We start from the raw sequence: 14,957 nt of genomic DNA, 5'->3' as shown, positions 1-14,957 counted from the left end.
AAAATTTATTTGAATATTTTTTATTGTTGTATTGGCATAATTGTTATTAGTTAATTTGTTGAATATTTGTTGTTAATGTTGAATTTACCTTAGAATTAGTAATTGCATATGTTGGAATAATTAGTAATTTTTACTCTATTATTGCATGATTTGTGTTTAATTATTTTCATTGTTTTTAATTGTTAGTTTATATATTTTTTTAATTTATTGAATATATTTTATTGTTGTATTGACATAATTATTGAATAATTTGTTGAATTATAATTGTTAATGTTTGAATTTACCTTAGAATTAGTAATTGGATATGTTGGAATAATTAGTAAGTTTACTCTATTATTGCATAATTTGTGTTTAATTGTTTCCATTGATGTTACTTGTTAGTTTATAATTCTTTTTTTAATTTATTGAATATATTTTATTGTTGTATTGGCATAATTATTGAATAATTTTGTTGAATTGTAATTGTTAATGTTGAATTTACCTTAGGATTAGTAATTGAATATGTTGGAATAATTAGTATAGATTGGGTCAATTGGTTGTGGCTATTGTTAATATTTACAGGTTTGTGGATTTGGGTAGTATCAAGTATAGGGGAGGTGCTGCCGAATTTTTTTTAACATTTGAATTTAATTATACAATTATTTATATAAAATTGGTTAGATGCTCATAATAAAAACCAGAGCTTCACGTCCGGTTGCATCAAGTTCGCCTAGCAGCGAGGAAGATATTTCCTTAGGTGACTCTCAAGAAGAGGCACCTACACCACTTGTGCCGTCAACCGATACTGCCTCTTCCAGCGCTGTTTCATAGCGCAAAAGCGGCGTGCCTTCGCAGCGGAATCAATTTTCCCGCAAGTACAAGGCACAATGGAAGGACGATCTTTCAATGTAAGTTTGTTAAGGTTTTGTTTTTTTTTTTTTAAAAAAAACAAATTTAAAACATAATTTATGAAGTCACTATTTAATTAATTTCATTTCTTTTCAGGCTCACAAACATTGAGGCCGCCCGAGTAATATCATTGGTGTTTAAATCGTCGATGGAGATTCCATTGTTTCAATGGAGTCAGATATCCAGGTATCTTGAATGGATGCCTCAAATCAATGCATGGTTTTCCAGATTTCAGGTTCGTGTTAATATATAATTTTCAGCTTATTTATAATAAATTCTTAATATAATTGTAAATAAATTATTAACATTTTAAAAAATTATTTTTTTATACACAAAATCGATTCTGCTGGAACGAGGAACATAACACTGTTGTGAGGAGGGTGTGGGAAAATCACGTGGCAACTAGGTAACATCGAAAACAATACAACTTTTTTTTTACAAAAAAAATTATGTTTCGAAATGTAATTTTTTCTTGTGTGAAGTAGGTTGTGTGATTTTTGGTACGAAGCCCAAAAAAAGGCAAAACAAACTGCGAGGGATAGGGGGTTCCAAGGCTGGAACGATGTTGCGGTTTGGAGGGATTTCAAACCGATATACATCCCGGAAGATATATGGCCGCACTATCTTCAGCACGTGACGTCTAAGCGGTTCACACGACGCTCACAGTCTGGTGCTGGCAGTCGAAATCAGCCAATTCATGGCTCGATGACAACGCACACCGGCGCCTCTGTTCTGTTTGCTGCACATGCAAAACGGATGGTAAGATTAATTTAAATGGAATATATCGTTCAATTAATTTGTTGTTAATACATATTTTTCATTATAGGCTACGTCTCTTGGACGTGAGCCGAGCCCTATGGAGCTGTTTGTAGAGACGCACGTGCAAAGTCAAGACCGCCAAAAGGGGGTGCAACAGTTCGTTGACAGTCGTGCTCAACATTTTATGGTATGTTTGTTCAACCATTTTATTTTGTAAGTTATTATTATGTTTATTGAATTGAATATGATGAGGGAGACTTATAATAATCGGTTGAGGGAGACATACGGGGACGATCCTTCGACCCATCCGGAATTGTGGATGGAGGCTGGATCGTCAAGTGGATCCGATAAGAATCGGGTTTACGGGCTCTCCAACACTACGACGACAACTTGCGTTACGACCCGTACTGCTTTCAACCGTCGGGAGCTCCCCAATCTTAAGGGGTTCATGGCCTTGCAGCAAAAGTGCGACCACCTATCAGAGGCGTACACACAACTCAAAGAACAATACAGAGCAGATTCTGAACAACAAAGAGCGGCCTATGTAGAGCTTCGTCAAATAGTCATGAACATGGCACAAGATGGAACATGTGCACCCAATCCTTTTTGGCCGCATAACAGTCAGCCTCCTCCTCCTCCTCCTCCTTTATATTAATTTTTAATAAACATTATTTACATTTAAAATTTCACATTTAATGTTTTTTTGAAACATTTCATTTTGTAATGAATATTATTTATCTTTTATTTTTTTTGTTTTTGATGCTTAATATAAATTTTTATTTGCATAATTGGTTTTTTATTACCATTAATTTATATCATTTTATATTATGTATTCTAAATAATTATAAAAAAAATAAAAAAAAAACAATTACAAAGGATTTACTAACGGAATAAATCCGTCAGCATTATACAGTAGCCGCGACCATCACCAAAAAATTTTCAGACGGATAAATTCGGTCGGTGTTTTCATGACTTACCGACGAATTGATAGACGGTATATTCTGTCGGTATTTCAACAATTCATCGACGAAGTTACCGACGGAAAGTAGCCGTCGGTGACTTGTGATATCACCGACGGAATAAAAATCCGTTGGTATTTTTCAAGCGGGAAACTTTTTTTTTTGCGTGCAAATTCTGTCTGTAAAAACCGTTGGTAAATTGGTTTTTTTTGTTTTTTCCGATCGATAAGCGATGGAATGTGGAATCGCCGATGAAAGGTAAGCCAACGGACGTATTCCGTCGGTAATGTAGTCGGTAAATAATTTACCGACGTACTATCAATCACACACCGATGGAATATTGCCGTCGGTAAAACTGTGAATTTTTGTTGTGATTGCAATATTCAGACAATTTTATTAGCTAATTTTTTTTTTCCATTTAACTTCTGGCGTAGCGTTGGGCTATGGATTTAGTAATCACTACGACTTGTTTAATTAGGAGCGATGAAAACTAATTTATAGTCATCACTTCTTCTTGTTTCTTTTTTTATTGTTTAATAAAAGTAGTTCATTCCTTGAATTATAAATAACTATTTCATAATTATGCAAATAAAAATTTTTCCCTTTTCTTGTTATTTCGTAATTATTATATTAAATATTATTTTTGTGTGCATAGTTAAGCCATTATTTGTTTAATTATTTTTTTACTTCAACTATTGTTTTATTTTTCCCCTAGCATTTTAGAAAACACCCTAGAGATTGAAAAAAAAGAAAGAAAGAAAAGTGTGATATATTAACAGGTCCATGCCCCTGGGCCTTATACGCCGAGAGGAAAAAGAAAAGGAAAAAAAAGTGAGCGTTGTCTTGTTTGCGAGCTGCATTGAGGCTTGGGAGGCCATCTGATTAGGCCTCTGAAACTCATTTTCTCCATTGCTAGCTTGTAAACACAGTAAAAATCATTCTAAAGACATGCATAAATTGTTTTAAGGCCTTAAAGTGCATCTTCATTCATCTCAGAAACTGAAAAAATAAAAAAAATCAAATAAAAAAAACCTAATTATTTTTCCTGGCCTTGATCTCTTTTTCTTTGTGCTTCTAGGGTGGTGTAATCACCATCAACAAAATGGCCTTTTAAGGAAGAAGGGGACACTGGACACCATTATAGCAGGTTGCATTGTCAGGATCTAGAGGAAAGTTTCTCTCCTCGCCTATCTCTCCTGGGTCCTGTCTCCGATCTTTACATACAGGGACTGAATTTTAATGGTAAAATATTTTGCTGTGTTTGTTTCACCGCAAATAAAAAACCCTGTGAAAAACAAACGCATCCTAAATATCTAAAATTATTTATACATGTTTTTTGTTACATATAAATTTTAACTATAATTTTTTATTAAACACATATTTAAATTTAATTAATCACAACTGACTCTATTTTTTTAAAAAAACTTATTTTTTTAAATTTAAAATCTCAAAACTAATCTAAAAAAATAAACAAACGAGTGAGGATGTCGATGATGCCAAGCAAGTCAGTGTAAAGTGGAAATCTTGACAAAATGTTGTAGTCTTCATAAAAAGTACAATGCAGTACAAAACGAGAGGTGAATGTTTGACATTGTTATAATTTTTAATTTTATATGATTTTTTAAAAGTATATTTTATTTTAAAAAATATTAAATTAATATTTTTTTATAAAACATATTTTTAAAAATAATTTCCATCACAACACTAAAAACATATAAAATATTTATCATAGTAACAAGAAGTGATAATATTTAATGTAAAAACGGTTGAATGTATCTGTCATGTTTCGAGAAGTGCCCATGATTATATCATTATGATCCCAAAATAAATATATTAAAATATTAGGCTCCAATTGTTTCTATCAAGTTTTAAAACCCGGACTGACCCGGCGGGTTGATCCGAGTCTGGGACCGGTTTAGGTGGAGGTAAAAACCTGTTTGAAAGTTGGCCCAGTAAAACCTGGTCGACCCGGGACCCGAGCCACCCTGTCAAACTCGGCTGAGACCCGATCTCTTTATATTATATATATATATATATATATATATATTAATAGACCTTAAACGACGTCGTTTTGGCCTTTTAAAAGGCCAAAACGATGAACAATAATAAAGCAGAATTGGGGACACATTGATCACAGAGCAAACCTAATTAACGAAAGATTCCATCACAGCCAATGCAGCTAAAGTCTGGTCTATAAGCTTCTGGCTCTCTTCTTTGCTCTTGCCAATTAGGATTTTTGCGTTTCTAGTGATCGATTTGCCCATCGAAGTTGAAGTGAAGGGAGTGAGTTGGTTACAGAGAGAACTCTATTCTAGGGTTTTAAAGGTTTCGAGTTGGAGTGAGCGAGCTGAAGGAGTGAGTTTCGGTGAGTGTGAATCAAAGGGTTTTGTTAGGGCTTTGGTGGAGAAGGGTGGTTTGGTGGTGAAGAAGAGAATCGGGGATTTTTTAATGGAGAGTTTCATGAATTTTTGAGGGAGAGAAGGAAAGGGATGGGCTGTTTGGCATCAGCTTATCCTTTTCATTTTCAGCTTATCTTTTTTTTGTTTTTTGGATTGATTCGGGTTAATCCATCTGACCCGTGACACAACCACTTGATTAAATTGATAACCGGGTTGGATTTCAAAACTATAATTTTTATAGTTGGATTGCATTTCGTTATAGTCATGTATTTGAAAAAGTACTTAGTTAATTAATATTTATTATATATATATATGTGTGTGTGTGTTTTACTAAAAATTATTTTAAAATTTTAATTAAAATATAAATATAATTTATAACTTCTTAAAATGTATTTTTTTAAATCACATATCTATCACAAAAAAGATCTTTTCATAAATCCCAACTTTCGCAAGAATATTAAATTCTACGGGCTTCGAATCTCATGTCTATGCCGATTTACTCGGGTATTTCTTTATGCATGCATGCAAAATAATATAATAATTAATAATTAGTTTATAGAGGCTGATAAATAAATAAAATATATAGTTTATTGAGTTTCGAAAACAAAAATAATCGCATCTTGTGGTCATCAACCAAAACTATTACTGTTTTGGAAAAACACTGTTCATGTGGATTAATAAGTACTATTTATTGAAACAAAGTAATAATAATTTTGCTATAAAAGAATGTGAACCAGCAATGCTTGTGCTAGGTTATGGATGGCACTAGCGCCATTCAGATGGTATCTCTCAGCGACCGGACACTAGCTTTTGCTGTATTATTGAAAGCATTATAATATTCTCTTTTTTTAAGGGCGACACTTGGTGCCATTGATTAGGAGATGCAATGTTGAAGACCCTTTTTTTCTTCTCATACCACTATACTCTTTCCTCCACTTGAAAATTTCTTCTCGTACCGCTATACTCTTTCCTCCACTTGAAAATCGTGTTGGTGATGTGAAATTTTATAGTTATCCTTTAATTTTTGGAATGTCAAATTCATTATTTATTTTTTTTATTTTTTATTTTTATTTTTGATTATTTTATAAAATTTTGAGTTATTTTTAATTTTATCTTTCAATTTCAATTTAAGATATATATATTTTTTTCAATTTAGTTCCTTTACTTTTAATAGTTTTATTTTTTGAGTCTTTTTATTAAATTGATTTTTCTTTTCAATTTCATCTTTCAATAAAAAATAAAATTTATTTTTTATTTTAATTTTAATTCTCATTTTTTCAATTATATATATTTTTTTAATTTTTTTGTATAATTAAAAACGCACGCCATTTGTTGTTGTCAAACTATTTAGTGCTAAGAATTCGAAAGTCAAGTACCCTGCAACATGGAAGAACTCTGAACAGACACACCAGAGACATGCATGTTCTGCTTTATGTATAACCAAAGTCGTTACAAGAGAGAAGAGAAAGAGCTTAATATCTATTTGTTACAAGAGATACAAATTAGAAAAGAAGACAAAATACTGATTTTGCATTTGAAAATATCAATCTAAAGGACATAACATATTGGGTAAGAACAAAAAAGACTTGATGGAATGTTATGATGACCATGAAAAATCCATCATGTTCTTGCAGCGTCATTGCCAGGATGAATGTAAATGCTAAACCCATGCAGTGAAGGGAGTAAAAATTACATAATGTCGCCTTCTTCATGCTTGATGTTACATCACTGGCACGACCTAATGATATCTGACAAAGGATTATAGCTGCGATGAGGGACCAATTCATAGCTAGCATGTCAAGAAAAATATAAGCTCTCATCAGAGTTTTTGACCAATCACTGCTAAGATCAGAACCTGATCCAGGCACAGTGATAGCACCAGCGAAGGTTACTCCAACTACCAGAACTGCCACCACGAGAAGATTCCCTACCCCTCTGTTCAGTTCCTCCGTCGTTAACGTCGTTCTTGGTGAATCAAAGATAAGATTGATGTCAAACTCAGTCTTATCATCTGCCTCCACCAAAACTTTACGCTGAACAACAAAGTGTTAATTAGAAAATATATGTTATACAAATTATATAAAGCATCATGACAATGTTAGCTTAATATCCCTTAATAACGAAGAAGTAATTCATCGCTATTTAGTAGATCAGTGAGGCATTCCATATTTTTAAGCAAGTAAAGAACTTTATTTCCATTTTGGATTAATCAAATTTAAGGTAATTAAAAGAAATCTATCATTCCCTTTTCTATAAAGTTGCAACATGGACAAAATGTGGATGTGAAAGTTTTTGCTATACTAGAATATATTTACTTCAATCACCTGATTAGCTTCTTACGTGGACCAAAGCAACTAGAATATAATTTGACTTGGATGCCACCTAAACTGAAATGTGAATGATTCTTTAAATGGCTAACCAAAACCCCCTGGATTTTTAAGAGATGATGAAGAAAGAAATTTTTAAAAATGAGTATTTATACCAAATCTATAATATTTTTAAGAGATCATGAAAGAATGTTTTATTCTATAAGTTATGACAATTAAAAAATCTTTTTAAATGAGTATTGATTGTTCCTATATTTGCAATTACTAGAAGCTTGATTCTTCTTTATCTCTCTATACGACCCATGACCAATCGTTTTCTTTTGAAGTTAGATTTGTACTCTTGAGGATGGATGAAGGAATGGGTATACACAAGAGTTAAAAGGTTGACAACACAAGTAGTCAATATTAGAAAAACAATTGAGGATAAAGAGCGAAACCTCATTCTACAAGCCATTGGTGCAAACAATACAGTTAAAAGGATAACTTTAGGTTTAATCTTACTGGATAGAATAAAAGGTTTTGAAAGGTAACGAGGCATTGGTGATGGAAGGTAATCTAGGAAATAAAATTATGATTGTCATGGGAGGAACATGGCATAAGGAGGTAGAGTGGAATACAATGATAAGAAATATTTTTATTGTCATTGCAAAGGCCATGTTTGGTATCATTGTGAGAAGATGAAAGCCGCCTTAGAAGAATTACGAAGTCTAGAGATGTTACGAAAACCATGAAAGATGGGAGCAAAGATGATGATGTTCTCATGGATCATAAATGTAATAAGGTTTTGAAAAATTCATGGATTGTAGATTTTGCATGCTCCTTTCATATTTATTTAAAGAAAGAATGTTTTGATACTTACAAAGAATATGATGGAGATTTTATAGCGCTCGTAAATGATAATAAAATCTAAGTTGCTAGAATTGATAATGTTAAAATTAAGATATATAATGGAGCAATGAAAACCCTTTGTGATGTTAGTCACATGCCAAGACTTAAAAGAAAGGAAGTTTGTGAAACCGAAAATCTTACCATTTTGCGAACTTCTGCTTCGTGCGATTTGTTCCATACACCTCTCGCAGCATCCTCATGCTTGGTATCGATTCGCTTGTTCTAAACAAGGAAAAGCAAAGACTGTATTAATTTGTAAGTAAATATTCGAAACTGAATTTGAATGTATTTTCTTGCATTCAGTTTTTGTAATGTTTCATTTTCATTTTTTGCAAGTATATATAATGATTAATTTGGAGTATGATCCCTCGTGATGTTCAAGAGCAATTACATGCCCATTGGCATGTAAGCATACCATTCCATCTGACTTTGGTGCTTCAAAGCGTCGGCCTCGCAATAATTTCGCAACAACACCAGATGGTTTCAACTTTTCATTATTAACAATCATTTTATCCACCCGCATGTCACTCACTAGTGCCTGCACTATCTCAGAGCAGCAATACATTGCAGCCAAATGCAAAGGTGTATTTCCATCGCAATCCTTCTCATTTATAAGTGCTTCCAGATCTTGATTTCTCAATATTTCATCCACTATTTTCATCTGTCCACTCCCCGCTGCAACATGAAGAATATTCTGTCCTTTTTCGTTGAGAAAATCCATTGGATCGAGCCAAAAAATAAGTAGTTCGCGTACTACTTCAAGATGGCCCTTCTGGCATGCAACATGGATGGGTAAGTTGCCTTCGTCGTTTCTTTGTGATGCGGCAACAGGACATCGACTAACCAGGAGTCTTGCTCCAAAAAGGAATCCCATTGATGCTGCAAGATGAAGGAGATTCCCCCCTTTTATGTCCTCGGAAAGCATTGTATCCGGCTTGCCGACCGCTAGTTTTTCTAGTGCAGCATAATTTAAAAATGAGATAATGAATACAAAAAACACAAAATGCATGGAAATAACTTGAATTTTATTCTTTACATAAAATGAAATCATGAAGAATCAGTTTTAATGAGACCAATAATTAAAAGTGTAACATGTTATTTTTCACGTCGAAATGATGAAAACATGTCATTACCTAAATTTCCTTCCGGCATAGCTTCTATAAAAGAAGCAAACATCTCCCCGTCGCAACTCTCTACTGCCAAGTACAAGGGAGACTTGTCTTCCTTGTTCTTGAGGTAGGAAACTTCTAGGTCTTCATTAACGAGGAAACGGGCCACCTCTCGGCAACCCTTGATGACTGCATCATGCAAAGGGGTGTTTCCTTTATTATTCTTCATCCTCAGCAAGCTAGCAAGTTCAAGTGTTCTATGATGAATTTTCACATGCTCTACGAGATTTTGAATTTTGTCAAACCGTCCAGCCCTGGCAGCCAGATGAAGCGCATTATCACCCAGGAAATTTTCCCTGGTGATTAGGAGGGGGAAGTGATGACACAGTAGGTGTGTCACATCTTCGCTTCCATGGCTTGCTGCAACATGAAGCAGTGAATTTCCAGAGGCAGCAACATGTTTGAAAATGATACTGAGCACTTCCAGTTCATTGGACAAGAGATGAAACAAGGCATTGAAGTTGTCTTCCTTTGCATAGGTATAAAACTCCCTCTGCAGTATTTTATTTGGCTCAGAAAAACCATACTCTGCAATCGGATCTGGAAATTTAACTGCCTTCCATCGTTCAAGCTCCTCATTTACTGGTCTCGGCATATCTATTTGTAATTGCATAGAGAGTTGCCACGTGCTGGAAGATTGTATGATGTCCGTTGAGTGCTCGATCTCTTCTTGAGTGACTTAACTTTGCTACGGTTGTATCAGTGGTAAATTGGTAATTACATGTCTTGTTATTTGGCCAAGCAAACTAAAGAATTCATAGAAAACATGAATGCAAGAAATGTGCTAATTAAAGTATTAGTGAGAGAAAACGTACATTAGCTACATAATTTCTCGAAATACAATTATTTAGGAGCATAATGTCAAAATTAAACTGTTAACGCGTTCTCGATTTTTTCAAGTAAAAGTTTTTTTTTATATATTTACATCCAAAATAACTACGGGTTTGTGTATTGTATTTATAAATAAAATAATATTTTACGACTTTTAATATATTTTATAATAGTATTATATAAATTAATAAACTATATGCACAAATATATCAAATTAATATAATTGTTTTTAGCCGCAAACAACTGATGCCAGTTTGTTAAGAAGAATTTGAATAGAATCTTAAAAAATAATTCTCATAATATATGAAGGAGAAAATAATACATAGATAAAAGTCAATTCTCTCCATAATAAAGATCATTCTCAAAATGCACACTCCAAACACACTAAAGCAAAATGAAAGGTTTAATCATCATACAATCCTGACATAAAAAAAGAAGTCAGACCAATCCCTCGTATCCATACACTCTAAATTTTGTGCCAATAACAAAAAAACTAAAAAAAACAGTGAATATCTTCTCTTTTGAAGAATGAGAGATAGAGTGTACAGTGTAGGAAAAATTATAATTAACCTAAATACAGGGATCATACCTCCTTTCTCTTGTTTACGAAGACGTTTCGGGTATTTTTCATGCACTTTCGATGAATTGACAAAAAAAAAAAAAAACCCGAACAAATTTAAACTGAAATATTGACACCAAAAAAGAAAAACAAAAACACCGAACCATTACACTAATCATGAGATTCCATGTTAAAATGAAAAGGAAAGAATATATAAGAAAATCAATTCTGAATGAGAACCATATAAATGTGTACCTGTATATTAGTGTAAACTGAGAGAGAAGGAGCGTGAAGCGAGATGACGAAGAAGACCAGTTTCCTGCATGCACAAGTACTTTCCCTGCCAATAATTAGACAAAATTAAGAGACTTGTGCATACCGAGAGGTTTTTTAAGCTCTAAGAAACAAACTCCTTAGGTAATAAGGTTTCTAAAAAAGAAAAAAAGGTTTCTTTGCTTTTCACTTTTCTATTTAAAAGAGAGTGTGCTGAACGAGCAACACGTTGGCATCCATTTCAAGCTTTAAAATTAAAAAATGTGATTTTAGATATTTTTTTATTATTTTAAAGTATTTTTTATTTAAAAATATATTAAAATAATTTTTTTATTTTTTAAAATCAATTTTTATATCAACGCATCAAAATCATCTTAAAACACAAAAAAATATTAATTTGAAATAAAAAAATAAAAAAATTTAATTTTTTTTAAAAATATATTTTTAAAACACAAAAACAAATATTACTGAAGGAACTCAAATTCTTTTGGATGCATATAGTACTTTTTTTCTTTCAGAATCTTTTCTTTTCTATTTAAAAGAGATTGTGATGAACGAGCAACACAGTGGCATCTAAGATGAAGTGACCAGGTTGTTTTAATAATCCTTTTATAATATCAAGCTTTAAATTTGACAAATTTATAAATTAGGTTCCTCTTATCATTAATCCGAATTCCTAATAATTTTTATTCAAATTTGACCACATCTTTTGTTCATTGTAGCATTAAGCTTTGTTGAACATCAATTACTAATCATACCTGAATTTAAGCCATTCAAATAGCTACCATCGCCGCCCTGCGGTCACCAAATCGAACGTACATCATACCTCTATTTTCTATGCTTTTATTCAGTTTTGTAATTGCTTGCTTCCAGTTCTTGTGCTGATTAAGTTACATATTCCCTGATCTTTTGTTTGCGGATTCGATTTTTATCCCAATTATTTTTATTTTTCCAATGAAAACTTTCAATCAACAAGTTTCTCATCAGATATTTGTGTTTCATCGGTCATTCCATCATAAACTTTGTTTTCTTTTTTTTTTTATGGATGACCAATAAAAATATTCATGCTAAAAAATAGATTTTATCACCCATTTGTCATTGGGAAGTCCGTCCAAGAAAAGGAGCAAATATTACCGCTGAAATCATGGATAAAAATACACTTTAATTTCCAATGGAAATTCCTTCATCAATTCCATTGGAAATACCTAAACTATAAATTTCGATGAAACGTTAGTAAATATTGCCGACAAAAATGCAATTTTTTTGGTGAATCTATTTTGTGTTTCATACTTTTTTTTTTTATGTTGTTTAGTTTTTATAATCCCAAATGCATTTTTTATTAACACTAAACTCATAACAACAACAATAAAATTAAAAATATTATAACAAAATTCCATACATAAAAATTTTATAAATAACATATTAAAATTTTTAAAAAGGTAGAGGGGTTGAAAAAGATCGTGATCTATAAGCTCCAGGAGAGGGAGGAAAATGTAAAGCCAAATACGAACATATTTGCTCTCATTTTCTATTATTTCTTGTTTGATTTTTGCTCTTATTTCTTCTCTTAGTTCTGCCATTATTTATGCTCTTATATTATGCAACTCAATAGCCAATTGTTATGGAATCCTATCTCAAACCATCTCCTTAATGGCCGATGATGCCTGGTTGAAGTTGAAATATTGTGTGCCTACCATTAAAACACTACGACTCACCCTTGTATCTTGGTCAATGCTATAGGCATACCATAAACTCAATTCTTATCAAGTCTATTAATTGCTCTAGCATTCAACCACAAATAAAGATTGTTAGGAGTGTTGCTACTTAATTTTTGACCCATGTTTTTGATATATTTTTAAAAAATCCAAAAAATAGAGAAAAACAATGAAAATTCAAAAAATATATATTTTTTAATATATTCTCGTCATTTTAGCATTTTCAGCGTCGTCTAAAAAGAATTTAATTTTTCAAACGCGTTCGACTTTTCACGCGTCGTTTTTAAAATCATTGATTTTCCTCATCGAGTCGACGTTGATATTGCTCGTTTTCAAAAAAATACAAAAAAACAAGAAAAATCAAATTTTACAAAAAAAAAAAAAGTTAAGGGACCAATTTTGAAAACTTGGCAATATTTTTTGCCTATAAATACTGGTTTCCAACACTTGCAATGAGGGAGGGGGTCAATTTTGAGATTGGAGGGGAGACAACACAAGAACAAAAAACCCTAAACTAAAATATTGCCCCCCCTACAACCGCTCACCCAAGCAGAGCCCCTCACCTTTTATTTTATTTTTTTCTTCTTCTCTTGAATCGCCGGCCCCCACACTATCTCCTCTTCTCCTTCACCGGCAACCATCACCCACCGTCCCTCTCTTCTCTCAACCAACAAAAAACCAGCCACCCGAACCAGCCTCCCTTTTCCTTCCCCATCGTTCCTCCATCCCACTTTCTTCTTCCCTCACCACTGAGCAAATCCGTGACTGGCGATCCACACTTTCTTCTTCCTCATCGATCTGTCACCTTCAGCCTATAGATCGGTGTCCACCGAACCCCAAACATCCAGCAGCAGTGTCTCCGCCATCAGCAACGGCTGCTCCCCCCTCGGTTTCCTCTCCTAGCGGCACATTAAACTTTAAGTTAGGTGGGGGACTAGCAGCTTACCTTATGACTTGAGTCAAGGTTTAAGTTTGTGTAAACCCATTACCTACTAGCACCCAACTCTTTGTTGAGTGCCTAGACTGGTAATTGTTGGACACGTGCCAACCCATTACCTACTGGGCCCCTATATTGCCTTTACGAGGGCAATCACTGGGACAACAAGAGACCCCTTTTAGAGACCAAGTAGCAAACCTACCCTATCTCACGTAAAAGATTAGAACCTGCCTGTAGGATGTATGCTCTGTAAATATTTGTTTTGCATCTGAGCAAGCCCTTCTTGAAGCATCTTGAACTCAAGACTTGTGGGTGACACATTGGCCGTCACTCTGAAAATTTTCATTGTATAGTTTGGGCAAAAATCACGATTCTTGTTCCATCATACAAGAGTTACGACCATATTGTCACCCCTCGAAGGGCGAGTTCATCATATAGATTACATGTTCATACATTTATCATGCATGAACTGGGTTGAAAGGTAGGTCCCCTGTACAAGTTGTGTTGCACGTGATTGAAGAAAGATGATGGAAGTGAAGGAAGATGTCAGATAGTCATTATCAGATTGAGGTTGAGAGCATCAAAGGTGAAGTAGCTAGACTCAGATCTGCTCGAACAAGTGTTAAGCATTAAATGGAAAGAGAATGATTGCACAGTCTTCTGTGGGAACACTGCTTGTCCACGTCCATTTGAAGTTGTATCTCCTTTTCAGTCATGAACAACAACAACAATGCCTTCAGTCATCAACTAATGACAACTCTGATTCCTGTCCAGTTGCACTGTTAAGTGTTCATCGCCTCCACATCATCCAATGGAACCAAACGACTATTAGCCTCCTGTACATGTGCATTAGTCTGCTTTCAAGTTACCCCAATTATGAGCTCAATTCCAGTTCAGCAGCACAAGATGTGGGTCTGAAAAACCATGATCAAACACTGAACTTCAACGTGGTAGAGCTCTCTCTGTAGAGATTTATTTGTGGATCTGCCAATGAGAAATGTAAAAGGGGATGTATTAATTTCATATGCTTTGAAACTTTTTCCCACCAGTGGCACCAACAAAACATTGTAGTAGGCAGAAGAGTCAGACCTGGTCTGAAAATATTAGCAGTCGTCAAACTTCAATGTGGCAGAGCTCTCTCTACAAAAATCCATTATGGCTCTGCAAATTGGGAATGCAAGAGGGGATTTATAAGTTGCATATGCTGCAAATATTTCTCTCATCTGGTTCAGCACGAAGACATCTTAGTAGGT

General features: G+C 33.7%; 1 protein-coding gene across 1 annotated transcript; it reads right to left on the bottom strand.

Moving 5' to 3' along the window:
• Positions 1 to 7,991: 7,991 nt before the first annotated feature.
• Positions 7,992 to 10,218, bottom strand: LOC140954930 (protein ACCELERATED CELL DEATH 6-like). Its single transcript, XM_073406089.1, has 2 exons — positions 9,354 to 10,218; positions 7,992 to 9,174 (listed from the first exon to the last, which is right to left on the bottom strand). Exons 1-2 carry the CDS (start codon positions 10,000 to 10,002, stop codon positions 8,543 to 8,545), a joined length of 1,281 nt encoding a protein of 426 aa, XP_073262190.1. The 5' UTR covers positions 10,003 to 10,218; the 3' UTR covers positions 7,992 to 8,542.
• Positions 10,219 to 14,957: the final 4,739 nt, after the last annotated feature.

The sequence above is a fragment of the Populus alba genome, chromosome 18, assembly GCF_005239225.2.
Source record: "Populus alba chromosome 18, ASM523922v2, whole genome shotgun sequence".
Classification (NCBI taxonomy): domain Eukaryota; kingdom Viridiplantae; phylum Streptophyta; class Magnoliopsida; order Malpighiales; family Salicaceae; genus Populus; species Populus alba.
The sequence above is the reverse complement of the archived record's forward strand: the minus strand, read 5'-3'. Positions and strand labels throughout refer to the sequence as shown.